The sequence below is a fragment of the Panicum virgatum genome, chromosome 5K (assembly GCF_016808335.1).
Source record: "Panicum virgatum strain AP13 chromosome 5K, P.virgatum_v5, whole genome shotgun sequence".
Taxonomy (NCBI): Eukaryota; Viridiplantae; Streptophyta; class Magnoliopsida; order Poales; family Poaceae; genus Panicum; species Panicum virgatum.
Window position 1 is genome coordinate 15,465,685 of NC_053140.1, and position 26,658 is coordinate 15,492,342.

The 26,658-nt window shown below is 47.1% G+C and overlaps 5 protein-coding genes and 1 pseudogene across 5 annotated transcripts; 3 read left to right on the forward strand and 3 right to left on the reverse strand.

Moving 5' to 3' along the window:
* Positions 1-8,213: 8,213 nt before the first annotated feature.
* On the forward strand, positions 8,214-8,744 carry LOC120709736 (procyclic form-specific polypeptide B-alpha-like). Its single transcript, XM_039995396.1, has 2 exons — positions 8,214-8,411; positions 8,508-8,744. Exons 1-2 carry the CDS (start codon positions 8,214-8,216, stop codon positions 8,742-8,744), a joined length of 435 nt encoding a protein of 144 aa, XP_039851330.1.
* A 1,007-nt stretch (positions 8,745-9,751) lies between these two features.
* LOC120709737 (verprolin-like) lies at positions 9,752-10,723 on the forward strand. The gene is made up of 3 exons (XM_039995397.1): positions 9,752-10,283; positions 10,561-10,643; positions 10,691-10,723. Exons 1-3 carry the CDS (start codon positions 9,752-9,754, stop codon positions 10,721-10,723), a joined length of 648 nt encoding a protein of 215 aa, XP_039851331.1.
* Positions 10,724-10,856: 133 nt separating this feature from the next.
* Positions 10,857-11,574, forward strand: LOC120706595. Its single transcript, XM_039991276.1, has one exon. It carries the CDS (start codon positions 11,040-11,042, stop codon positions 11,388-11,390), a length of 351 nt encoding a protein of 116 aa, XP_039847210.1. The 5' UTR covers positions 10,857-11,039; the 3' UTR covers positions 11,391-11,574.
* A 201-nt stretch (positions 11,575-11,775) lies between these two features.
* LOC120706596 lies at positions 11,776-13,983 on the reverse strand (annotated as a pseudogene).
* A 1,416-nt stretch (positions 13,984-15,399) lies between these two features.
* Positions 15,400-17,516, reverse strand: LOC120706594 (rhomboid-like protein 14, mitochondrial). The gene is made up of 2 exons (XM_039991275.1): positions 17,011-17,516; positions 15,400-16,533 (listed from the first exon to the last, which is right to left on the reverse strand). The coding sequence occupies exons 1-2, from the start codon at positions 17,248-17,250 to the stop codon at positions 15,739-15,741; spliced, it is 1,035 nt and encodes a 344-aa protein (XP_039847209.1). The 5' UTR covers positions 17,251-17,516; the 3' UTR covers positions 15,400-15,738.
* Positions 17,517-19,485: 1,969 nt separating this feature from the next.
* LOC120706598 (germin-like protein 1-1) lies at positions 19,486-20,929 on the reverse strand. Its single transcript, XM_039991277.1, has 2 exons — positions 20,344-20,929; positions 19,486-20,258 (listed from the first exon to the last, which is right to left on the reverse strand). The coding sequence occupies exons 1-2, from the start codon at positions 20,837-20,839 to the stop codon at positions 19,723-19,725; spliced, it is 1,032 nt and encodes a 343-aa protein (XP_039847211.1). The 5' UTR covers positions 20,840-20,929; the 3' UTR covers positions 19,486-19,722.
* Positions 20,930-26,658: the final 5,729 nt, after the last annotated feature.

Below are 26,658 nucleotides of genomic sequence, written 5' to 3' on the forward strand. Positions count from 1 at the left end.
CAAATCAGATTCCCAACCTGAAAAGATTTATGTTTTACCTTTTTGTTGTAATCTCTGGCCACCCGAAGCTTGTCTTTCTCAATCTCCTTCAAAGCCTTCAAACGCTTGTCGGTCATCTCATCAATATTATCCATCATCAAATCATGGTAATCAACAGCGGAGAGGTCATTTTGCTTTGTCAATCTATATGCGTTCAGATTTACCTCAACGGGTAAAACGGCCTCTTGACCATATACAAGCTCAAAAGGAGTAACCTTAGTAGCACCATGTCTAGATATACGATGAGCCCACAATGCTTCGGATAACACTTCATGCCACCTCTTAGGATTTTCTTCTATCTTCTTCTTGACAAGTTTGATCAAAATCTTATTACTAGACTCGGTCTGCCCATTGGCCTCAGCATAGTATGGAGATGAATTGAGCAACTTAATTTTATAAGATTCAGCAAAGGCACGCACCTCTTTTGATATAAATGAAGAACCTTGATCCGTTGTCTAAGTTTGTGGAATGCCGAATCTATGAATAATATGCTCAGTAATAAACTCAATTACCTCCTTATGTGTCATATTCTTCAAAGAAACCGCTTCGGTCTATTTAGTGAAATAATCCGTAGCAACCAATACGAAGCGATGCCCCTTTGAAGATGGAGAATTAATTTGTCCAATGAAATCCAACCCCCAACCTCGAAACAGCCATGGTTTAATAATAGGATGCATCAACGCAGCAGGCACCAATTGTAAATCACCAAACCGCTGACATTCTTCACATCCTTTATAGTACTTGAAACAATCGGATAGCATGGTGGGCCAATAGAAACCGGTTCTTCTAAGTAACCACTTCATCTTGGGAGCCGATTGATGAGTACCACAAATACCTTCATGAACCTCACCCATAGCTTCCTTGCCCCCCGAGTCTGGGATTTCTGACAATGATCTTCAGAGTATCCTTTCCATCATCAGTCTTCTCTTTGATAACTTCCCGGGCAAGGATCTTGTCACTTGTATTCATCGGTCTTGGATCACCGATGACAACATGCTTCCCCTTAGCTCCTTCGGCTTGTTCCGGCCGAATGAGCACCTTTGGATTGTTCAATTCCAGCGTATGAACAGGGAAAGGGGCCTTGTCAATTTCCATCTCAGAAAGTACCAATCGTCCTTCATTAATGATCGATTGTATCTGTCGATGAAAAACATTACAATCATTAGTAGCATGAGATGTAGAATTATGCCACTTACAATATGCATGTCGTTTAAGTTCGTCGGGAGATGGAATAGCATGTGACAATCGGATGTTACCATTCTTAAGCAATTCATCAAAAATCCGATCACACTTAGAAACATCAAAAGTAAATTTCAGCTCCTCTTGCCGATTCTTTTGAATCGGCTTGAGAGACGGAACTGAACCGGGTTTGGCCTTTGATGGCCAAACAAATTCAGCAGCGTATACTTTCTTGCTATCATCGTCTGAAGTATCCGAATCATGATCAAGAATATGTGTGTTGGACCGATGAGGCTTGAAAGTATCTTTGGCATTTTTAAGTTTAAACTCTAAACCCATGATTTTGACTTACAAGAAATTCACAGTATGATATTCAAAGCCCTCAAGTTTCTTTTTCAAATAAGAACGTAAACCATTAAATGCCAAATCCGCCAAATCCTTTTCGGAAATTGTCAAACTAAAACACCGATTTTTAATTTCTTTAAATCTTTTGAAATAATCCTAAGAAGATTCATCACGTCCTTGCTTAATCGATGTTAAGTCCAACAATTTTACTTCGGTTTCCCCACTAAAGAAGTGATCATGAAACTTATGCTCTAATTGAGCCCAATTGCGAATAGAATTAGGAGCAAGCGAGGAAAACCAAGAGAAAGTCGTTCCAGTCAAAGATAAAGAAAATAAACACACACGCAAAGCATCATTGAAACCGGCTTCTCCTAATTGCAAGACATATTGACTAACGTGTTCCCAAGTTATACGAGAATCATCACCATTAAATTTAGTAAACTCAGGAATACACCAACCAGCAAGAAAATGAGTAAAATCAAACTCAGCGGGATAAGGTTTTTGATATAAACGTGTAGTACCCATATCCACCCCAAGCTTACTTTTAATCGCATTTGCCAGATCCTCTTTGAACTTAAGGAGATCGGCCTGATAGTGCTCGCTGGTATAAAACTCAGAAAAATGATGTGCATTAGAATTTCTATGCGCCATCGTCTGTAAAGAAGTATCGGTCCTTGGTTAGGTACAGATCCTCATGGCCCTCCTGCTACAGTAGTAGTGCGAGGTGGTGTATACAGTGACAATTCATTAGTTCGGCTAGGGGCAGCCGAACCTGGAATTGTCTCGAGAGGCATCGGCGATGGTACTGAGTAACCGGTCTGACCGGTTTGATAACCGGTCTGACCGGTAGGACCAGTTTGATAACCGTCGGACCGGTCCGGCTGGTGCTGTGTGCACGGTTGACGGTGGCGGGGTTTACCCTAAGAACGAGTTCGGAGGCATACCATAGAGTGGTTCAGATGTGAACTCAGGGGTAGCTGAACTCGGATCTAATGAGTTAGGATCTGACATGGGTTGTTTACCTTTAACCACATCAACATCACTACTCAATTTAATCAAAATGTCACCCGCAGCAGCTTGTGCATCAACAATCTTTTGATCCATTATGGATGACATTCTATCAAACATATCAGAGGGACAGAGGCTTACATTGGGGATCTCTTCAATCTTATCCTTGCTAAACTTGAGAGACGGTAGTACGAACTCCTCCACCCTCTTGACGAGGCCACCACGATCCTTCTTGAAGCCCTTCAAGAATTGTGCCTTGACGTGCTCCTCCATAAGAAGGTAGGCCTTGCGCTCCTCTTCGGTGAGATCCTCCATTGTAGCCGTGATGATGTTTTCCTTGTCGATCTCTGAAGAGCCCATCTTCTTCAAGGAGTAGATTTGATCGGTTTTAAAACCAGATTAATCTTTTCCCAGCGGAGTCGCCAAAAAGTGTGTTGACACAGAATCGCGCCAACACACTCGAATGCGCTAGAACGCGCGGGAGATCGTCAAAACGATCTGAACCAGCGATGCCCTGGCGAACCGGTCTGACCGGTTCCGCAGACCGGTCTGACCGGTGTGGAGTAGAGAACCGCGAAGACCTAGAAACGCGAGCTCGGGAGGGACCCCGTCGGAGCTTGTGCGACTAGGGTTGCTCTGAGGTCAGCAGGTGTGGCAGCACCGTCCAAATTAATCCGGCTCAAGTGCGCTAACCATCACCCTAAAGGTAATCCCGGCTAACACGCACTTCAAACGGAGTAATCTGGCATGGTTGTGGGGTAAAGTCCCGAAGAATCCACCTGAGCGTCGATCGAACCCAAAGCTTATATGTAACCCACGTGAAGGTGAGTCCAAAGAGTACAACATTTCACAAATATATTACATTACAGAGTCTTAACTTAATTATTACAAACCAAGTTCGGGATCTCAGAAAAGGTATTTGAAGTTCAAATTGAAAGTAGTTCAGAGTTCAACTGCAGCGGAAATAAAGCGAGTTCTAAACGACGATACAGAATGTCATGATGAAGCCCGTACATAACATCACTCGGCATTGTCATCGTTGGCCGGAGTCGTGTCCCATTCCACCGACCAACCAGGAGGTAAAACACATGGCCAGGTCAAACTAGCTATCTGATCTTCAAACGTATCACCTAAAAACAAAGTTGAGCCACAAGCAAGGCTGAGTATACTAATACTCAGCAAGGCTTACCCGACTAGGATAGATATTTAACCCTCTAACTAGACATGCAAGGCTTTTGGCTTAAGGGGTTTGTTTTTGCCGAAAAGCAACAAAGAGTAAGTCCTTATTTTCAGATTTTAGCTTTCAAGTTCTAGTTCGATTAACCATTCTACATTAGCATCTATCCAATAGCATGCATGGTGAAAAACAATTATTTGTCATCATTCAACCATATTCCTCATCATCATTGTTCCACTTCTTACTCTATGTGGCAAAAGGGTTAAGCAGTCTCAATATCCGTGAGAGACGGACGATTCGAATCGAATTTATTAACCTGGCCAGGCAGACCTAAACACACGCATGGGGAATGAAATCACCCACGCGACTTTTCCCCTTTTTCCCCGGGCATGGAACAGGCCCACCGCCCTAGGGTACCCTGCACCCATGCGTGACCAAAGACCAGATAATGGGGAGTATGTTCCACGGCCGGTTCCATCAGGTACTTAAGCTTACCGATTACCATATTCTCGGCATGTGGTTAGTACGTTCAAATACTTAACCACCACTACCACACACCGCGGCCTTATCCATTTTCACTAAACAGACGGGGTATCACAAGTACAACAACCCCGCCCGTAAACCTTATATTGCAGTGTGTAGTAAGCATTCAACTCCTATGAGCTCGCGAGTGACAGGAAATCACTCGACTTCTACCGAACCATTAGCATAACCAACTAGCGACCTACATATACTAGTATTCACATAGGTACTTAAGATTATGCAACTAGGGTTCCAAACAATTCCTACAAACTTAAATGCACAAGTAGATAGGAATATAAACAGTTGCATAAATTTAAAATAGGTAGGACATGCTCCGGGGCTTGTCTTCCTGAGCGGAGCTAGCCTTGGGCTCTTCTGAACTCTGGTTCAGGTCTTCAGTAATTTCAGTTAGATTAACTTGAGCTTCACGCTGCTCACTCTCGGACTCCGGCACCAGCTCGTACGTACCGTCGGCGAGAGTAGTTAAATCTACATGAATGCATATGCATGAGTAGTGGTGATGGCAACAAACTTAATTTAATTCACTATAGAGTTGTAAAATATTTTCTTTACGTCTCCTTGGACAATCGTTTATAGAGTATTGTCTAGATTAACTATTACTCATTAAGTAAGTGGGGGTTTTGTTATTTTTAGAAAGATTATTTTCAAGTGCAAGCATGGAATATTCAAAACAGCTTATGGGTAAAGTTTATAAGGATGAAATTTTTATGGGAAGCCAATTACTTAAGTAAAAACCAGCCATAAAATTTTCAGCTATTTTCGTTGAGCATATTAATTATTAAAAATACATTAAACATCTACTACTAGGATTAAGATTCATTTATACAGAACAAACCCTACAAGTAAAGATGCTACAATTTTTATTGAGTGCTCCTAAACTTATGGTAAGTCTACTGTAAATTTTTCAGATTTAAAAGAGCAAGTAACAGAGCATGATAAATAGGACAAAGTAAAGCTACATTAACTTAATTTAAAATCTACAGACAGTTATAGTAAGTTTCAGGGACTCATCTTTTACTAGCATGGTCCTATACTCAAATTTATCCTATAGAAAAATTATTAGAATTTTACATGTGCAGGAACTATTTTTCATGATTTAATACCTTTCTTCCTACCATAAATTATTTGGACCAGTTTGACTTAACTAAAAATTGCCATAAATTTTATGAAGATTACATGCATATATATAGAGAAACTGTAATATTTTCAGCTCATGAATCATAAGAGAACAACTTGGATAAATAAAACTATTTAACATAGGCATAACTCAAGATTTAAATAAACTGACAGCTAGGCATGTCAACTGTCCACGAAACTTTTACACAAGGCTATGCATCTAACATGTAACCCACTGACCAAAAATGGCCAACAGCTCATAAACTATTGAGAAAATGAAAAAGTGCATGTAACAAAAGTTGTATATCTCTTTGCAAATATTCCAGAGCAGTTGAGTTTACATTTTTCTGATTTTTATACGATTTTTAAACTAATTTACAAGTTCACTATTTTTTGAAAACAAAAGAAAAAAGGAAACGACAACTTGCATCTACGCCCCTGAAATGTTTTGGGGGCTCACAAAAATGCCCCTGGCCGGAGCTGGAACAGAGGAGGCTGCGGCGGTGGCGTTTCCCGGCAAGGGAGCTCGCCAGCGGCGATGGGAAGTGGGGGAAAGGCAAGAGGAAGGCGAGAGCTACTCGGAGGCGGTCTTGTCGAGGTCGGGGGCGGCCGGGAGCGAGGTCGGCGGCGGAGCAGCGGCTCGCCGGCGGTGGCGAACGGCGGCGGCGTCGCACCAGCGGCTCTGGGCGGCGGGGAGCTTGCCGTGGAGATTCAGCGGACCACAAGGAAGCTAGTTCGGGGGTTGATTTGAGTCGGGGAGGGGTGGAGCAGGCACGCCGGCGGCGCATAGGGAGCGGCGGCGGCGGCTGCAGCGGGCGGCGGCGCTCCGGTGACCTGGGGGGTGGTCGAGGGGTCGGGGAGCTGCACGGCGGTGAGGAGAAGCTAGCTAGGGGGTCCATTGGAGGCAAGGAAGGGCGGGGAAGGGGGCTCCGCGATGGGGTGGAGCTCGGCGGCGGCAATGGTGGCCGCGGCGGCATTCCAGGACGCGGGGAGGGGAGTGGGGGCTTGGAATGGGGTGGAATGGAGAGGGGAGGAGCGGGAACACGAGGTGGCAAGTGAATGGGAAGGGGGAGCTCGGCAGGTCGGCAGGAGGGGGTTTAAGGCCGGGCGGCACTGATGGCCGTCGGCGCCCTGCGCGTCGTGGAGCCGGCATCGCAGAGTGCCACCAAACTGAGCAGGGGCACAGTGAGGGCGGGCGAGCGCGTGAATGCGTGCGCGGGTGCAGTAGGGTGGCCGCGAAGTCAACGGCGGGGAAGGGCGCGCGGTGGCGTGGCTGGGCGGCGAGGCAGTGATGGCGCCGCAGGCGCGCAGAGGCGATGGTGGCGAGGGTGCCGTGCGGGCGGGCGACGCAGCGAGCTCAGCCCGGGGGCGTGCGCACTCGAGCGGGGTGGGAATCAGCGGCGCGGCGTCGCCTGCGCTCGGCGGCAGTGGCGCAGCGGGCAGACGGCAGCGGCGCAGCGAGCGCGCGCGTGCGCGCTCGAGTGCCTGCGCACGCCAGGAAAACAGGGAGAGCGAGGGAGAGACAGAGGGGAGAGAGAAAGAGAGAGGTCAACATTTTGACTTGATTCAAATTCAAAAATTTCAATTGAAACTCGAAAAAGTTTGAACACGAAGGTTGTTCAAAATTTAATTTCCTACAACTTTCCTTTCAGGCCAAACTCCGTTTGAGCAATTATTTGAAAGTTAAAAAATTTGAAATCAAGTTTAAAGAACCCATTGTTTTTCGGGGTTTTCTCTGAATTTCATGTTATAAGTTGAAAAATTTTGAATACGAAAGTTGTTTATCTTGTCAAACTTTGCAATTTTTGTTTTGGGCAAAAGTTCATTTGAGCCAAGGTGTGAGAGTTGACTTTTTGGTTCATTTAAAAGGAATTCTAGCTTTTAAGTAATGTAAACTTTGGGGGGGTTTAACTTGTCATTACACATTAATTGCATGTTTAACAGTGCTAAACACCGGAGGTGTTACAGCAGGCCACTTAGAACGTCTTCAAACGCCGTCGAGACGAAGGAAGAAAGCAATCTAGGGTTGGAAAAGGCTAGGGTTTGAGAGACGATATTTTGATTTGATTCGATTGGGAATACCTCAATCGGCCTTAGCCTTTATATTTATAGGCCGGGGAAGTCGTACCCCTCTCCAAGTCGGTTTATACAAGAATTTCCAAAATAAAACGAAACCTACTCGGATTACAACTGGACGGACCGGTCTGACCGGTTGGCCCAACCGGTCAGACCGGTCAGCCTCTAAACTGCCAGAATTGGCTGTCAACACTATGCAGCTTAATTTTCATTTCTCTCCTTCGATGCTCGCTACAAGATCTCTAGATTTTCCAAGTGCTCGTTCGCAAGTTGCTGATAATTTATTTACAACCTTTTTCTTAAATGTATGTACTAATAAAGGAACATACTACTACGACTAAAGTGAGTTGCCAAGGTGCCGAGTCAATTCAGCGATCGTACACCCGCCAGCACTGATGTCTACAAAACAACAATTAGCAGGTGTACATTTACTGCACATTGACACATTGTACACATCCTGTCCGAGCAAGCTAGCTAGCGTGCTCAACTGCTCCACTCTGCTCTCCAGAGAAATTACCGGCGCAACCGCGACAGCAGTCGGCGGCCCATTGGCTAATCGCGGCTATAAGAACCGACCGAGGCCCGCCCTGATCCATCCATCGACCCCGCATTTACATTACACCACGGGCACAGTGAGCCAGACAGCCAGCGACGAGCCACCAGCACCAGGTCTCCGAGCGACACGGCGGCGAGCGCGCCGCCGCCACACACCTCGAGCGAAGAAGCAGCCATGGCGACGCGTCGCCTCCCGTCGTCGTCCCTCCCGCTGCTGCTGCTCCTTGCGGCGGCGGCGGCGGCAGGCGCGCTTGGCGGCAACTCCCCCGAGGCCGACACGGACCCGAACATGGTGCCGCGCTCCGGCCGGAGCCTGCAGCAGCTGCCGCAGCCGGACCCGAACCCACAGCCGCAGCCCGGGGGGAACCCGCCGGTGCCACAGCCCCTGCCGCAACCAAATCCGAACCCGCCGCAGCCGCTTCCACAGCCACAGCCGCAGCCCATGCCGCAGCCGCAGCCGCTGCCTCAGCCGCAGCCGCAGCCGCAGCCCGGGCCGCAGCCAGACCCAACAGCCCCACAGCCGCAGCCCTTGCCGCAGCCGGACCCAGGCCAGCAGCAGCCACAGCCCGGGACGCAGCCGGCTCAGAATCCGCAGGCGCAGCCGGACCAGCTGCTCCCGAGCGGCGGCGGGTCGAGGATGATGCTGGTGAACCTGCAAGACTCCATGTGCATACTTCTCCCAAGTCTTGGCTATCTGTTAGTGTAACCCTGTGCAAATACTTTTTTTCTTTTTCTTCCTTCCTTCATTTGTTAGTTGTTACCCGCCGCGTCTGTATGTAATTATTAATTAAATATATATAGTCGCGAGATATGTACAGTTGTATTTTTTTTGCGTACGTTGTGCGAGTGTGTGTAGTAATTAGATTGCATAGATTTTTGCGAGTGTGTGGTAACAGGGCTTGCGCTGTGGGTATTTGGATGTAGCTTGCGTGTACCATGATTGTGTGCCTCTCTGAGTCTCTGTACATACTATACGATACACTTGATTTACATGGACGTTCTTGAGTCCCCTGCACCTTTTTCGAGTGCAAAAGGCATCCACGGGTGATCGACACGGCAGCATGGAAAGCAAGAGGGAGCAGTGACTGCTTTGCGGGACAATTTGAACTGATGGGGAGCTCTCTTTTCTCTCGGGTTAATTGACAACGCCAAGGGGAGGAGGGAAGAAAAGCGCGCGGCTCCATGATTGGAGCTCACGGCCCAGCTTTTCCCTAACATCTTCTCTGTTCATTCGCTGAGCCGGACGGCCCGTTTACGCTTCTGTCTTGCTTCAACCAGTTTTGCTTTGCTCCACACCGAACCAGCAGCAGATCCGGCATCAGAGATTCAGGCTCTCCGCACTCGTCACTCTCTAAATTCACTCTCTAAAAGTAATATTCCTGCCTAGTCATCGAGATTCTCCTCTCTATATTCAGTTTCTCCGCGTTCATTCACTCTCTATATCACTCTCTATACCAACTACCACACCGTGGGACCCACATGTCGTATTTTTTTTTCCTTTTTTTACCCCGCCCTCCCTCCCCGCTCTCTCCCCCGCAGCCTCTCTCTCTCCCCCTCCTCTCTCCCTCCGCCACCGCGCCCCTCCTCCCCCGGCCTCCGCCGGCGGCCATGGCGAGGCTCGCGTGCGCGCCGGCCATCCTCCTTCCACCTCCCCTGCGCGCGCCGGCCGCCCCCCCTTCCCCCTCCCCTGCGAGCCCTTGCTCCCTCGCGGCCATGGCGCGGCGGCCTTGCTCCCCCCGCACGGGCGAGCTCGGCGCCGCAGCGGCCCGCAGGCGAGCTCCGCTCTCCCTCCGCCGCGAGCTGCGGCGGCCTTCCTCCCCCTCCCTTCCTCCCTCCGTTCCGGCGGCCTTCCTCCCTCCGCTCTCCCTCCGCCGCGAGCTGCGGCGGCCTTCCTCCCCCTCCCTTCCTCCCTCCGTTCCGGCGGCCTTCCTCCCCCTCCCTTCCTCCCTCCGCTCTCCCTCCGCCGCGAGCTGCGGCGGGCCTTGCGGGCCATGGCGGGCGAAGGCGAAGGCCCGCGCGCACCGGCGAGGCAGGCGCGGAGGCGGCCATGGCTCGGTGGAGCTCCCTCCCCGGATCCGCGCGCCGCCCACCCTCCCCTCCATCTCGAGCCGGCGAGCGGTGGGCCTGGCGGGGAACGCGCCGCACCGAAGGCCCCTCCTCCCCGGCTCACTGCCTTGGGTGGGCGCCGAGCTCGCCGCCCCGTCCCCCGCGCGGGGGGCGAGCTCGGCGCTGCAGCGGCCCGCAGGCGAGCGAGCAGCGCCGCCGTGGCGAGCTCCGCTCCGCCGCGGTGCGGGCGAGCCCCGCGCGGGCGAGCTCGGCGTGGCGGAGCGGCCGCGGCGGCGGGGGCGGCCATGGGCGAGCGCGGGAGGGATGCTCGGGAGCAACGGACGGAGGCGGGCCCCACGCCACGTCGCCGGTAGAGAGCGGCCGCTACCGCGCCAGCTTTGGCGCGCGGAAATCCCGCACGCAACGATGGAGAGCGCCTTACAGAGTGCCGCTGCAGCACTTTTTTGCGGTAAAAGGAACTGTAAAACGTGTAGAGAGCGCGATCCAGAGTCCACTGCGGAGAGCCTCAGAGTTGCCGACACAATGGGTGTCAGTTGAAGTACGTATGATTTTTTTATGAAGGAAAAAGTGTGTCCGATTAATCAGGTAGCTCTTGCTTCCGTGTACAAGCTCAAGTAATCGCACGAACAAAAAAAACGTAACCATCCAGCTTTATTTGGCATGCCACCTGCCGGCGACGCGATGGACACAACAAGGGCAATTTTTTTTAAAAAAGCTAACAAGGGCAATTTTAAACACGCGCCGTCCAGCAGTCAACAGTAGATACGTGGCGGAGGTGGGACGGGAACGGCACCCGCACCCAATTCCTCCTCCACCATCTCCGTCTCCATCTCCTGCCCGTGACCTTTGCGTGCGTGTCCCGTGCTGCCGAGCCCACCCGCCCGTATCGCCGGTGCTCTGCTTCTCTCTCGCGCGCGCATGCACGGGGGCGGAAATGGGGCGGGAGGCAGGCAGGGGAGCCGGCGCTGACGGCGGCGGTCCCCCGCCGGCCGCGGGGAGCGAGGCCGAGAGCCTCCGGGACAGGGTGTCCTCCGCTCCCTCCTCCTCCTCCAGGCCCCGCGCCCGCCCTTCGTGCTGGGGAGGCATCAGGATTCGCCGGGTGCGCCGGGGCAGGAGCGGAGCGGGCGGCGGCCGCGGCGAGCACGACGCGGCTCCGGCCGTCAGGACGGTCTCCACCTCGCGCGTGTGCGGCGGCGGCGGCGGCAGGGCGGACGCGGCGGCCGGGGCCAGGTCCCTCCTCCAACGCAACGATTTCTACTGCGACGACTGCAACACGCACAGGTAGCCGAGCATAATGTACATGTATTCCAATTGGTTCATGAGAGGTTCAATCTAAGATTGTACGGCAGAGCTTCGTCATATTCCAATTGCTTTTAGTATATATGAATTCAGCCAGAATATTGATCTTGTCCTAGTCAGTTCATCTCGTATTCCCATGATACCTATCAGGCAGTTATCAGTATTTGCAACAAGTCTGACGCAATCTTCCCAGTACTTAGGTAGACCATTATCCTACAGCATGGTATTTATATGCAACCAACCCAGAACTCTGCTACAGAAGATACTGCTTTCAGATTTCTGAAACTAGCAGCTGGAAGAAAAATGAACAGATCTGATGTCCCCAACACCTATGTCTCAAGTTATACAAGGAATCACATGAACAAATAGAGTGACTGGTGCAAATCATCGAATCTTGCCACTACCACAAAAGTGTTTATGATATACTCGTGCACTTCAATTCCAACGGTGGCCTGAAATAACATACACAAAATGTGCCGTCCTACATTCCTGCTTACCTCCTCTGAGACAACCAAAAGAACCCAGCTACATGACTAACAGTCCCCATCGAATAGTGAGAGGAAGTCTAATTGTTCAAAACGTTCTTCAACATCACAATGCTGAAACTATCTAACAGAGGAAATGCTGATGTTGGTCTTCAAGACGGAGAAGCTTAGTTAGCACTACAATTATGTACGGGTAGCAATGATTTCCATCACCTATCCAATCTGTCCAGCCTCCTGCGGCGTAACTCCTCAACTGAAAGCTCCCCATTACACCAATCTTGATGATGCTGCCCCCGCGGAAAAGCAAGGTACTCACGCATAGTGCTGCACATCTCACATATATCTGTGGCAAGTGAGTTATAGTTGGTGCAGGTTGAGCATCTCCATAAACCTTGTGGGCAATCTCTTGCTGATGAATGACACCCAACTCTGCCCCAACCTGTTATGTGACCCTGGGGCAGGACAGACTTCAGGAGTTTCTGAGCAAATCTCACTTGCGAGGTCACGACCCTGGCACCGCCTGAAATCAGAAGAGTGAGCGGGTCTTGGCCTTTGAATGAGCGCTTCAGCCAAAGGTAGACCTTTCCAGCAAGTAACCCCCCAAGATGACCAATAAAGGAAGACTGGGGAAGCAAAGCATGAGTGAGGAACAAATCAGCCCAGATAACATACTTCCCTGGAATAAGGACCACTGACAGCCACATTAACTCGTTCGACTGGCCAGTCAGCACAGCCTTCATGCCAAACAGCACACCAGAGAATCCAATACTGTGATGATCATAATACGCAATACTGTCACCAAGCAAGGACAAGCCTTGGGACAAAAGCACCGCGATACCCTGCGACAGGCAAAGCAATGCAGCAACCATGGAAGCAAACTCAGCACTACCCATGGACCTTTCAAGTTGTACGCCCGTCCACAAGAGAGATGTCATGTTGCCAAATAGCACTCTGTTCGCTTCATCTTCACTGCATCCAGCCAACAGTATTTCTCTCTCACACAAAACCAGCACCAGCCAGCCAGTAGTACTTTTCTCTCACAAAAAATCAGCACCAGCCACCAGCACCAGCCAGCCGAACACAGTGTAAGTGAGCTTCGTTGAAGTGGTAGAAAGGTGACAGGAAGAAGTTCTCCAATAACATGAACTGCAACCATTAGTATATGTCAGGACATCAAGAGCGGAATGTAGAACTATCTGTATAACTGAAAGACTATGGCTAAACATGGGATTCTGATGTCCTACAGCAGATTATGTCAAGTACTTCAAGGCATGTTTATGCCCAACAGTGCAACAAAACATTTGGGGGGAATATTCAATCCTCTAACCATCAGATCTCCCCGATTGCAATCGGCTGGCTAGTGGCTAACAGAAATTAGTATCGTGCACTACTCAGCCAAACCTCGATCTGATAAAGTAGAACCTCACTTCAACTTGCCAGGATTGCACAACCAATGTTCAAATTGCATTGCATTGATGAAACATTCAATCTTAACTAGCCCTAGAACGGGGGCGAAGACTGCTGAGCTATGATGACTGTAGTGGAATTCTCTAGCAGGGAGACAAAACCTAACACAGAATTCATCTAGTTGCGCCGTGCATAGGTAGGTGCGCTTACATACCCTGACGAAGAGTTGGTAGTTGAGGGCAACGTCGTTGATCCTGGGCAGGATCCTGTGGAGGCGCCCGGGGCGGAGGAAGACCAGCACGTTGGCGGCGAGCAGCGCCGCCGTGACGGCGGCCGTACTCGAGCGCCACCTGCAGGCCCAGCAGGGGGATCATCCCCTTCGTCGGGTCGAAGACGAAGCCGCGCGGCCGCCGGAAGCTGCTCATGCCGGACCCCATCCCCGAGACCGCCGGCCGCCACCAGAACCAAAAGCCGCGGCCCCCGTCACGCAAAACTCTCCTGCTCGAAAATCCCCCCTGCTTTCTTATCGTCTCGCGGCACCTGCTTTGAATTGGTTTCGGAATTTTGGTCTCCCTCTTTCTCCTGGCGCAAGAGAAGGGGTGGATTGCGGCGTGGCGGTGCCGCTGCGCCCCTCCGAGTTCGTCCGTTTGCGGTAGCCCCCTCTCGCTTTCCCTTTTTCTTTGATTTATTTATTCAAAAATTTCATCTTTTGCCCTAGTGCAGTAACGGACCCCGACTCCCCGAGTCCTTTTGGAAGGTGTTACAAAAAAGAATACTGATTCTTCAATGGATAGAGTAGAAGTCATGGTTTTACAGTAGAACGGAAGCCGGCTTTCTCTTAAATGTGATGGAACCATATTACTTTGACTCCACATTGTGACAAGCACACGGACACGGTGGATAGCTAGCCGTTGCTGGCCAGCACTGGTGGCTATTGCCAAGGTTATACTCCCTTCATTCTAAATTATAAGTCATTTTAGCTTTTTTCAGATAGTGGCCAATCTAGCTATGGTCCAACAAGACGATTTTTTTATATAATATCATAAAAGTTTAATAAAGTATCTTCAAATTTACCATTAAATATAAAATTTACTTAAAGTTCGCGGATCTATAATACTTTAAATAAGATTAAAAATGATTGCACGAGGCTGTAAGCTACATCAGACCTAAATCACATGTCTTTACCATGCCTAGTTGCTTACTAATTCTTATATATCTAGATTTGTCAAAATAATCTACAATTTAGAACGTAGGAGTATGTAGTAATGACTGTAACGTCCATAATCATGTCTTAAGCAGATTTTTTTTGACTAAGATTATCAGTAGATTTCATGCCTCCTGCTTTATATAATATAAACATGTTTAAAAGATTTGTTTACCAAAGGTTATCAATAAATTTATATGCCTCCTGCAGTCCTGCATTGTCTACAATCACCGTGTTCGGCTGTTGGTCAGCTGCTCCAGCCCTACAGTATTTGTTTCTCACATTCCTCCAGTTCCAGCCTCCAGCTCCAGCCTGCCGAACACGGTGAATGTTTTTCCCTAGGGTAACATTGTCTACAATTTTGGGCCCACCACCTCACTCATCTAATGGGCTGAGCAAAGTGCTCAAACATGTAATTTATAGCAGCATGTTGCTCATTCTTCCTAACTAATTTTGCGGTTCTATATTAGAGGCCAGTGGAAACATCCCTAATGGTTGCTCTTCTCACTGTTTTTCGTTGCATCATGTTCCCAGACATGATAGTTGAACGACTGATGGCCAAGGCCAATTCGACAATGCAGACAGTGCAGTTCTGTCAAAATTCCATATCTTCCCTAGCTCGTTGGTGGGTTCCATAGTGAGCTTAACCTTAAATTCCATCAGTGTTGCATCACTTTATATTTTAATGTAGATGCCTTGCGAAAGCACATAACGTAAATCATCCTGAACAATCAGACTTTGTGATCCAGCTTTAGGCGAATTCAGGCGAAACATCTGCTGGACACTACACAGCATGAACCCTTTAATCAGAACCAATTTCCTCTGTCCATGCAACTATCCAAAACACATGCTGCTGAGACTTATTCAACTGGTAACTGAAAATGAAAAGAGAACGCATCTGATATGACAATGGATAGATGACTTCGAGCATTCCAATGTTCCTAAAGTCTTTCAGCTATATAAAAAAAATGACTATCATTAACGAACAGAAGGTGACGATATATGCTCAAGTACTTTAATTTCAACATCGCCTGATATAATTTATACAAAAGTGGGCAATAACTACATACTATCAAGGCTTTGAAGAACCTATAGAATGGAGCCACCCTCCTTCAAATGGTGAGGAAAGAGTCAATTATGTAAACTGCTCCTCATCATGAGAAGAAACAAATGTGACGACACATTCTAGCTTCAGAATTGCCAGTACGCAATCTTAGTACTGGTAGCAATGACTTGCATCATCTGTCAAATCTTTGCAGCCTCCTATGGCGTATCTCGTCAACCGAAAGCTCACCACTACCCCCATCTTGATGATTCTGTCTCCGTGAAAAAGAACGGTCCTCTCGTGCAGTGCTGCACATCTCACAGATGTCTGTGGCAATTGAGTTGTCATAGGTGCAGGTTGAGCATCTCCATAACCCTCGAGGGGTCTCTCTTGCTGATGCACGGCGCCCAACCCTGCCCCTACCTGTTATGCGACCTTGTGAACTGGCAGATCGCAGAAGTTTCTGAGCAAATTTCAGTGGCCAGGTCACAACCTTGGTAATGCTTGACACCAGAAGGGTAAACGGATCCGGCCCGTTGAATGAGCGCTTCAGCCAAAGATAAACCAGTCCAGCAAGTATCCCACCAAGATGGCCAAGAAAGGATGTCCCAGGAATGAAAACCTGGATGAGGATTAACTCAGCCCAGGCAGCATATTTCGCTGGAATAACCATTCCGTGGAGATACACAAAATCGTCCGACCAGGCGTTCAGCACGACCTTCATGGCAAACAGCACACCAGAGAATCCAACAGCATATTGATCATAATATGCAGTATAATCACCAAGGAAGATTAAGCCCTTTGACATGAGCAGCGTCATACCCTGAGACAGGGCAAGCAATGCAGCAACCATGGAAGCAAACTCAGCACTACCCATTGATGTTTCAAGCTGTATGCCCTTCCACAAGAGTGACGTCATGTTGTAGAAGAGGTGACTTTCACTCAAATGGTAGAAAGGTGACAGGAAGAAGCGCATCCAATCACCATACTGCAAAAATGTTCATCATAATTAGTCTTGGGCATAGAACTGAATAAAGAGTTATAAGTGTGATTGCAAGAATGTAGACTAAGAAGAACCATTGGGTGATGTTGTCCTAGCATAGTTTGTGTGACCATCCTGGAAGTCGAATTTGTGTATAATTTTGAGTAAATATCGCCCCAATGGAAAACAAAAACAACTTAATTATTGTTGCTCAGGCACCCCAAGGGGTGCCGTAGTTTCTTCAAAAAAAACTTAATTATTGTTGGCTGCACTTTCGTTCCCCTTTCCTACCATAGGCACACACCCAACTGCATCACGCTATCAGAAAATGGGTGGGGGTTTTGATGCGTGTACTGAAATTCCATCTTCTAATAAACATACCCTACTACAACTAGCTACCAGAAAAAGTTTGGGGGTTTTGATGCGTGTACCGAAATTCCGTCCTCTGAGAACTCTGTGGATAGGTAGGCAAAGGTTGGGTACCTCGATGATGAGTTGCGGATTGAAGGAGACTCGAGCAACAGAGGGCAGGATCTCGTGGAGCGCGCCGGGCCGGAGGTAGATCAGCGTGTTGGCGGCGAGCAGCGCCGCGGTCACAGGCGGCCGGGAGGCGCCCGCGCGGCCGTACTCCAGCAGCACCTGGAGCGCCAGCAGGGGCAGCATCCCCCTCGACGCCTCGAGGCCGAAGCCGCGCCGCCGGCCTCTGCTCATGCCGGCCCCCATCCCCGACACTCCCGGCCGCCACAGAGCCAAAGCCGCACAGCTCGCCGCCACCCGCAAACTCTCTGCTTGAAATTCCCCCACCTTCCTACCGCCGAGCGGCACCGGACTCCTTTTATTTCTGGATTGGTTTGGGGGATTTTGGATTGCTTCTTTCTTCGGGCGCAAGGGAAGGGACTGATGGCGGCGAGGCGGGCGAACCTTCCGGAGGACTCTAGCGGTCTAGCCCCGCCGCTCCGCCACCGGTTCGCTTCGCCTCATCGCCCCCTTTTCTTTTCTTTCCAAATAAAATGTTTTTATTTTCTTTCAAAAAAAATGTTTTGTTCTTTGTTAATAAATAAATTTGTCTCATCTTCCCTCTTATTTCCCTTTTTCCTTCAGAAAAATATGTTTTAATTCTTTCTTTTGACTTTGATAAACCTTCTTTGTCCTTAAAATCAAGATTTGCTCCTGCACACCCCTTTACAACTTTATCTCTTTCCTATAATATGATACGGTAGTGTGAAGCTGCTAGGCTTTCCATGGATATTAATTATTATTATTTAAAATAACTTTGGTATGTTTTTTATAACTAAATTACCTTTTGTGGTGTATTAAGGAGCATATGCTTCGTAATGTAAATTGAACTGACAATGATGTTATTACACCAACATGATAAACTTTAATACTCCCTCCATTTCAAAATGTAGGTCATTATGTCTTTTCTAGATTCATAGTATTTGATATGCATCTAGATATACCATATGTTTAGATATATAGCAAAATATATGAATCTAGAAAAGTCAAAATGATCAACATTTTAGAACTGAGAGAGTAGATTTTAAACTATGACAGACCTCGTTTGGTAATGGATCCATGCGGCTCCGGCTTCCTCTGATGCCGCACTGTTCATCGCTATAGCCGCACTGTTCATCGCATCGTTTGAATTTGTCTCTCCCTCTTCTTTCTTCTGGCTGACACAACCGGCTGTAGTTTTTCTAGCCGCTTCGGCTCCAGCTCTGCACTAAGTGCCGGAGCCAGAGGTAGAGAGAACCAGGCCAAAGAGGCTATATGCGAGTATTTGGGAGGAGTTTGTCTTCTTGTAGCCAAAGCTATTTTTGTAGCTTTCACGGACTCCAGCAGCTCTACCTCCATAGCATTTGATAGGGCTCTAGCTAGAGTTGCCCAGGGAGCTCGAGCACTTCGAAATAGGCCCATATATATGATAACGTACATGCGCAGATGCTAATAATATGCATGCATTCATATCTTTATAAATACTCACACCTGACCCTTATGAGCACATCCGAAGGGCTGAGCCGATAAATCTCAAAATTGTCAAAGTCACCACAGTCCACAAGCATCTCATTGTCGATGAATATATCATGCCGCTGAAAGAATATCACTTATTAAATCTTTGGATCTAAGAAAATACGAGCACTCGTGACGAGTCAAACTCAAATCCGGTGGGCAGGTTTTACCAAATTAGCTTTAGCAACTGAGTTACACTCAACTAAAGTTTCATTTGTTTCTTTAAAATAAAGAAGTGAGAAACACTTTTATTTAGTTTCATATTTTCCAATGTTGTTGCAAACCCGAAGTTTGAAGGATAGTTAATTTTTGGGGCCGAAGCAAATTACTTTTGCTTACCAATTAAACATAGCTCAGCCGGTAATGTTTCTTGTGGTGGAATGCGCCCACCCAGGTCCTCGACTCTTCATGATTGCACGTATTTTTTCTGAATTTATTCTAGGATTTAACCGACGCATGAACATCGATATAATTTTGGTGACTTCGTCAATTTTGAGTATCTGTCTGTGCGTATTTGTAAGCGTCTTCATTTGTTTTGTCCTGTGTTTTGCAAAAATTATTTTTTGCTCTCTTTTCCAAAAATCTGAATGATTCGCTTTAACCTTTTTACACATGTTTTGGTGTGAGGATGGCAATACACAAAGGCTCCAAGCAAATTTAGGTGCGAGAGTTTTTTTTTTTTTTTTTTTTTTTTGAGGGCAAGGTGCGAGAGTTTTAAGTTCCCAGTAAGACATGCGGAGAGCCAATTTGTAATCGCAAGAAAAGTTACCAAATTTTTTGGGACGAGAAATCCTCTTATCAACACAGTTGACTTTATGTCCTAAGGATGCTGAGAACATGAACAGCGAGATACGACCGTGGAACAACCAGAGCCAAAGGTGTGCACGTGTTACTGTTGCTAATTCCTCGACGAATTGGCAATCAAATTAAGCACTATTGTGATCATAATTTGGCTGAAAAACTAATTTACTATAACAGAAACCATAAAATTGATGATCTTATTTGTGCCACACAAATTAGCATACCAACAACAAGCATGGCCGCAGCAACCCCTCAAACCAAAGATGAACAAATTGAACTGCACGTAGTTGCAACTTGCAATCACTAGCACTCACTATAGATATCCTGCACACAGCATGCGCGATTTATTCAGAAATCAACGAATGCAGACAGTCGACGAAGCTTCTACTTGGGCGCGAACTTGGCCTTGATGGCGTCGACCTCCCCGTTGTCAATCCGGAAGGCCTTGGCGAGGATGTCGGAGGACACCGGCGGCGTGGCGCCGAAGAGCGTCATGGCGATGGCCTGCGTGCCCTGGAGCTGGCTGTTGAAGGCGGCGACGACGGCGGCGGGGCCGTGCCCCCTGTTCTGCTGGAAGTGGACGAGCCCCCTGGGGAAGACGAAGACGTCCCCCTTGCCGACGACCTTGGTGAAGAGCTTGTTGGCGGTGGTGATGAAGCCGACCTCGAGCGTGCCCTCGAGGACGAAGATGATCTCGGTGGCGCGCGGGTGCGTGTGCGGCGGGTTCTGGCCGCCCGGGGCGTAGTCGATGCGCGCGATGGAGACGCCCAGGGTGTTGACGCCGGGGAACTTCTCCACGTTGGCCGCCGTCACCACGGAGCCCGCCGGGTTGTTGGTGTTGCCGGGGTTCCGCAGCCCCGCGAAGAAGAAGTCGTCCGCCGAGATGTTCGCCTTGCACGGGAACCCGTTGATCTTGATCGCTGCAAGCCGCATGCCCAAATGGATCACAGGATCAGCCAGCCGCGGCATGCTCAGTCACAAAAATCTTGGGCGTCGTTGACTTACGGGACGCGAGGTCCGCGACGCAGACGTCCTGGAGCAAGTCGGGGTCGCCGGCGAGGGCCGGGGCGGCGAGCGCGAGCACCACGGCGCAGGCCGCGGCGACGTAGAGGTGGATCCTCGCCATGGCCGGTTGGTCGGCAACTCGGTACCGGACGATGCCACCAGCCGAGACCGAGATTGCTATCAGCAGGTGGCAGATGGGTAGTGATGGAAACGGGCAGAGCCGGAGCCCGTGCTTATAGGCCGGGAGATTAGCTAGCGACACTAACCGGCCGCCAAGGCACGGGAGCTGTGGAGACGGACGCGCACGGAGGACGGGCAGGTTGGCCGGGGGAGGGACGAGGGAGGAAGGCGACGACGGGGGTAGGAACGAGAGCTGGCGAGGACAAGCAAGCGAGAGCGCGCGCGCCTTCCCGGCTGTTAAGGTGGCCAGGTGGTGGGTGCGTCGAGCCTGGAGGGGATAGAGTTGTTTACGCAGCGTAGGCGAACTGCCACACATGCCCGATGATTGGGGCCGCGGCCGCCGGGGCTCGGCGGACGACGCAGTCGTCGTCTTCGTCGGCACGGCGCGGCTTTGAATTTTCTGCGCGCGTCGCCGCTCGGCGTACGTGGATGAATTGAAGCGACAGCGGCGGACGGGACGGGATGGGCATGGGACACCCGCCACCGGCCACCGCACACCGCCTCCGGCGATCCGGCCGGCGGGGCCTCGCCGTCGCGTCGCGCGCACTTGCAGATCGATGCGTCCCTGGATCAACCGTGCCGTCCCGGTTAATAATCAGAAACGGAGGCGAATTTGATTCCCATCCCATGCCGTGGGGGAGACAGCGCCCTAACTGTGCGGGGCTTACACACATGCCCCCAACGCACCAGGAAGCACAGGCGGTGAATTGAATCGCACACGCCACGCGGTTGTCTCCAAGCACATGGTAGATGGTAGTCGAGCAATTCTTTTTGTCTTTTCCTCTCTGGACTGATGGGGATTATATTTCAGAACCACGTAGTATTATACTGGTGGTAGCAGTGCTATTATTGGATCAAACTAATCGAGTTTAGATCTCTATGCTGGGGTTTAGATCGCTCGTCGCGCTAGAATGGTGTTTGGTAGCAACCGGATAAGCAGTGGGAGCACATCTAATCAATAATAATAATCCCTATCTACTAATTTAATTGCCACTATACTGGATGTTTAGTCGTACAAATTTTTCTGATCTGTTCTCTGACGAGCCTGCTTGTGTGGTGGTATGGTATTAGTACTACTAAACACCAAACTGACCAAGTTGGGGGTTTTGCCCAGGCGTGTAATCGGGTTTGTACGTTGTTTGACTAATTAAACAAAGAGGAGGATAGTGACTACGAGTACATCTATCCCCGGTTGTCCCAGAAGCTAGCTGTCGCCTCTCCTGTCCCGATCCATAAACCCCGTAAACACAACAAAAACGTCACATCGAATATTTGAACACATATATGGAGTACTAAATAAAATCTATTTATAAATTTTTTTTTATAAATAGGCTGTAAATCGCGAGACGAATCTAATAAGCCTACTTAATCTATGATTGCATCATTAGCTAATTATTAATTAACCATGAATTAATTAGCATCATTAGATTCGTCTCATGATTTACAACTCATCTATGCAAAGAGTTTTGTAAATAAATTTTATTTAGTACTTTAAATTAGCAAAATTCCATCGATTTTTTTTTTCGTTTCATCTAAACAAGGCCTAAAGATGGGGATCGAAAGCGATGGTTGATGGAAGCAGCAGCAGCCGCCGGTCAATGGCCGCTCCCGAAGGTTTGGGTCCTCCATTTTTTTTCCCTCTCTGGCTGATCAGAGCAATGACTCAACCGGTCTAGTTTTTCATTCCTTTGGTACCGTCAGGGAAAAAGGAGAAGAATATGGGTGTCTGTTTCCCCTTTTCGTTTATCTGCTACCGTCACCGAAGAAGGGAGAAGAAGAGCATGGTGGTTTCTGCTGGGTGAATATTATTTTATTTTTAACCTATTTTTTATTTTATTTTAAAAATAGTCCACCCGGACAAATATTTGCAAATCTAACCCGTTTAGTCGCGTCGGGAAACGTGGCGTGACAACAACACTCTGTCGTGCCACATGCATTGGTGTGATAAGGTGTACCACGTGGGCACGCTTCGAAGCGCTCGGAAAGGGTCTGACAGCGCATATTTCACGTGTCAAGCTTGTCACGCCACTCCCACTCCCACCGGCGTGACAGTACAGCCTTGTCACACCACCCCTGTCGGCGTGACAAGGTCTGATCTTAAAAAAATAATTTTTTTATATGAATTCGGATGGAGATAATTTTTATATGAAAATTGTAGCTCTCAACGAGATCTACAACTTTATAGTTTTGAGTTTTTTCATTTGAAGTCACTAAGATGGTTAAATTATTGATTTAAACTTTTAAAAGCATATTAAGTGCTTGTACTGTCACTGGAGTCTATTTGATAACTTTCATTTAACGACCCACATTCTGATATATGAAATAATGTGAACTAAATAATAATAATTTGATAAGAAATACAATGAGAAATCAAAATATATCATTGTTGAGTATGAAATATAATGTAACACCTTAGATATTAATTATAGTTATAACCTAGATCAAGTAACTTTTTGAAAGATTAAAACCTTAAAATATGATAACAGCTTGAAAAGGGTACAAATGTGTAGGTTTTATACTACTAATCAGTAGTTTAGACTAGATCCGTACCCGTGTGTGGGTTGACAAATTTTGAAGCATCAATTTCACAATAAAAGGTTAAAGAAAGCATAAAGAATAGCTATCCAAACAAAGAATATGCATGCAACTCATAACTCCCATGATCATATGGGCAAGAAGCATATGCATTTTCAGTATTATTTACTCCAGACAATGCTAAATCTTGAGTTGTTGCTAGAGGGTGACAACCACTAGCCATAGTACTTTTGCGAGATAATATGAGACGCTATAATTTTTTGATATCCTAGGTAAAATAGGTTCAAAAATATTTCCAAGAATTTTACATCAATAGTACATCGCAAATAAGTGATTAATGCATCTAGACATGAATGGGGATCGCTGCTATAAGGGATTAGTGAGGAGAAAATTGAGATTAAAAATAACACATATATTTATTCCTTATTGCCCATTTAGGGCACTCCGATCAGGAAGTATTGTTTGATCCTTAGACTATTGACGGCCATTGAGAGCCGCTTGAGCGAATGGGGAGTCCAGCATGACGACAACGAGCATGAGGACTGCCGCCGCCGCCGCTCGCGCGTCCGCCCTGCTCTTCTCCCCACTTGGCCTACGCGAGATCGAAGGTTGGTGGAGGTGGCGGGATGTGGCAAGAATCACCTGAATTATCCCGGCTCAAGTGCGCTAGCCATCACCATAAGGGCAACACCGACACAAACGCACTTCAAACGGAACAATTCTTGGTATGTCGGGTAACGTCCCGATACAACCACTAGTTCTCGGATCGAACAAGCATACCCCGCACGAAGGCGAGTCCAGAGATATTACAACCATACATATTTTACAACACAGGCATAGTAGTTATTACACAAGTTCAAAGTAATATTACAGGTCCAAACTTAGTAAAACAGTTATACAAGCCATAAGTTTAACGTTCAGAGTTTAAGCAGCGGAAAGAAAACACGACGGCTACAACACGTCGCAAAAGTATACCAAGCTAGCCCAAGCAAGGTATCACTCGTCAGTCATTGCCGACCGAAGATGGATCCCATTCTACAGACCAGCCAGGAGGCAAAGAGCAGGGCCAAGACAGACTAGCGATCTGGTTCTCAAAACTCATACCTGAAAAAGGTTTCAACAGTAAGGCTGAGTATTCTAATACTCAGCAAGACTTAACCGTCAACGGATATACTTAGTTCACCTAGCTAGACTATGCAGGGTTTTGTAGGCTCTGGTTTTTCTTTTGCTGAAAAGCAATAAAGAGTAGGTCCTTACTTTCAAATTTTAGCTTCCAAGATTTTAGTTGATTAACCATTCTATGTAAACAACTACTCCTATTCAACCATGGTAGAACTTTAAGCAAACATCAAGATTGATCATAATAATGTTACTCTTATTACTCTGTGTGGCAAAGGGATCAAGCAGTCCCAAACCGTGAGAAGCGGACGATTCGAATCGAATTTGTTAACCTGGCCAGGCAGACCTAACACACACGTTTAGAACACCATCGGGTCGTTCCCAAACAACCGTTTACCTTTCATTCCGACCTGTGGATAGGGTCACTCTCCCCGACTACAGGGCACCATCTTCCTCCCTGTAGCCGCGGTGTTGCGCAACATAAACATAAATAAAAACCTATCTCTAAGAGAGAGTGAAAGGAATATCCACTCACCGGTCCGATCGGCTACTAGGCTTACCGCGTACCATATTTACGACATCTGGTTAGTACGTTCAAAAACTTAACCACCGCTACCACACACCGCGACCTTAGCAAGTTCATCAACACAGACGGGGTCTCACACAAAGTCATGGTATCGAACACGACCCCGTCCGTCGTCCTTATATTGATAACAGAAAGTAAACAAGCAATTCCTATAGAGCTCGCAAGTGACAGGCAATCACTCGACTTTTACCGGTCCTATATGCTTAGCAATTATTCGAACTCAGGTCTAGTGTTCGGTACATAGGTTCCTAGGATCATGCATCTAGGGTTTCAATTCAAATCCTAAGAACTGTAAATGCATAAGTAAGTAATAATGATAAATTGTAATAATTTGAAATACTGGGTTATGTCCGGGGCTTGGCTTCGTGATAGTCGCTAACTAGATCGCCTTGGGCTCTTCCGGGCTTTGGTCCGGGGCTTCGGTCAGTACAGTGGCGTTCACCTGGGCTTCTGGATCACCTTCTTTGGACTCCGAGATCAACTCGTACGTCTCGTCCGCTAGAGCAGTCATATCTATATGTGATGCAAGAACAGTATTACACAAACACACTTCACGATAAAATTGTAGTCCAACATTTAGCAAATAAACATTCATATGGGCAAGCGTTTATAGGGTAGTTATTTAACAACGATTACTACACAAAACATCAAGATCATCTTCACAAAACAATTTGATTAAACTTACAAAGTAAGTGTTAGTTAGTTTATATAGCATATAAATCATGGTTTGTAAAGAATTGAGTAATTTAGTATACAAACAGTATATAACCTCAGTAAAATTACTTCAAATAGTAAATACAGAGAGCAATCTACGCTGTAAAATTCATTCCATTTCATGCCACCAATTAATCAGAATAAAACAGTTATTCAGACTACACCTAGAGCAAGATCAAATTCTTCAGAACAAACTACAGAACTTATGAAGCTTAGAATTTTTCAGAACATGCATCACATGATTATGAACACGTCATAAATTTTTCAGAATTTATATAGGCATAAAACTGAAGTAATAATTTTGACAAAATTAAACCACATATGATAAAACTAATTAGTACATAAAGTTATATAGTGTTTATGGATCCTACATTTTACATAAATGAACATATGACCAAAATAGAGTTATATAAAAATTCTCAGAATTTTCTAAGTAAGGAAACTATTTATCACAATTAAAGTCTACTTAACAAACATTAAATCAAATAAATAGTTAAAATGATCAAAAATTTTCTAAACTTGGGCAACAGAAAGGTTTTAGTAACATGTGAGCATGGAAAAAATTTCACACTCAGAACTCTAATATTTCTACCAGCACAAATAAATTAGCTTAACTAGTAGATCAAGGAATCTTAAATCTTTGACCTAGTTAGAAATGTCAAATTTTTACCAGGCACTAGAAATACTGCAAGACACAAGCTAGCCAAAAATCACTAGAAGTTACTGAATAGAACTCATGGAACAAATAAAACCTATTTATTCTATTTTTTTCTTGGATTAAAATACAGACCATAAATAAAAATAGGGTTAGTTGGATCCATGCCACTCCAATTTCTTGAAATTGGATATCATGTTGAAAATTATGCCATTAAGTGGCATGATTTTCAACATGACACCCAATTTCACGGAGTTGTGGTGGCATGAATCGAATTTTCCCATAAAAATATTCATGTAACAAAACTTGTAGTTCTTGTAACAAGGATTCCAAAACATTTAGATTTGTATTTTTCTGATTGTTCTATGAATTTCTAGGCATTTTCAAATTTCAGCCTAAAAACAAAAGGAAAAGAACTGGAATCTTGCAGCTAGGCCCTTAGAACTTTTTGAATCCTAGTAGATATGCCCCTATCTCGTTGGAGAAGAAGACCAGTAGGGGAATCGGCCGATGTTCCGGCCAGGAG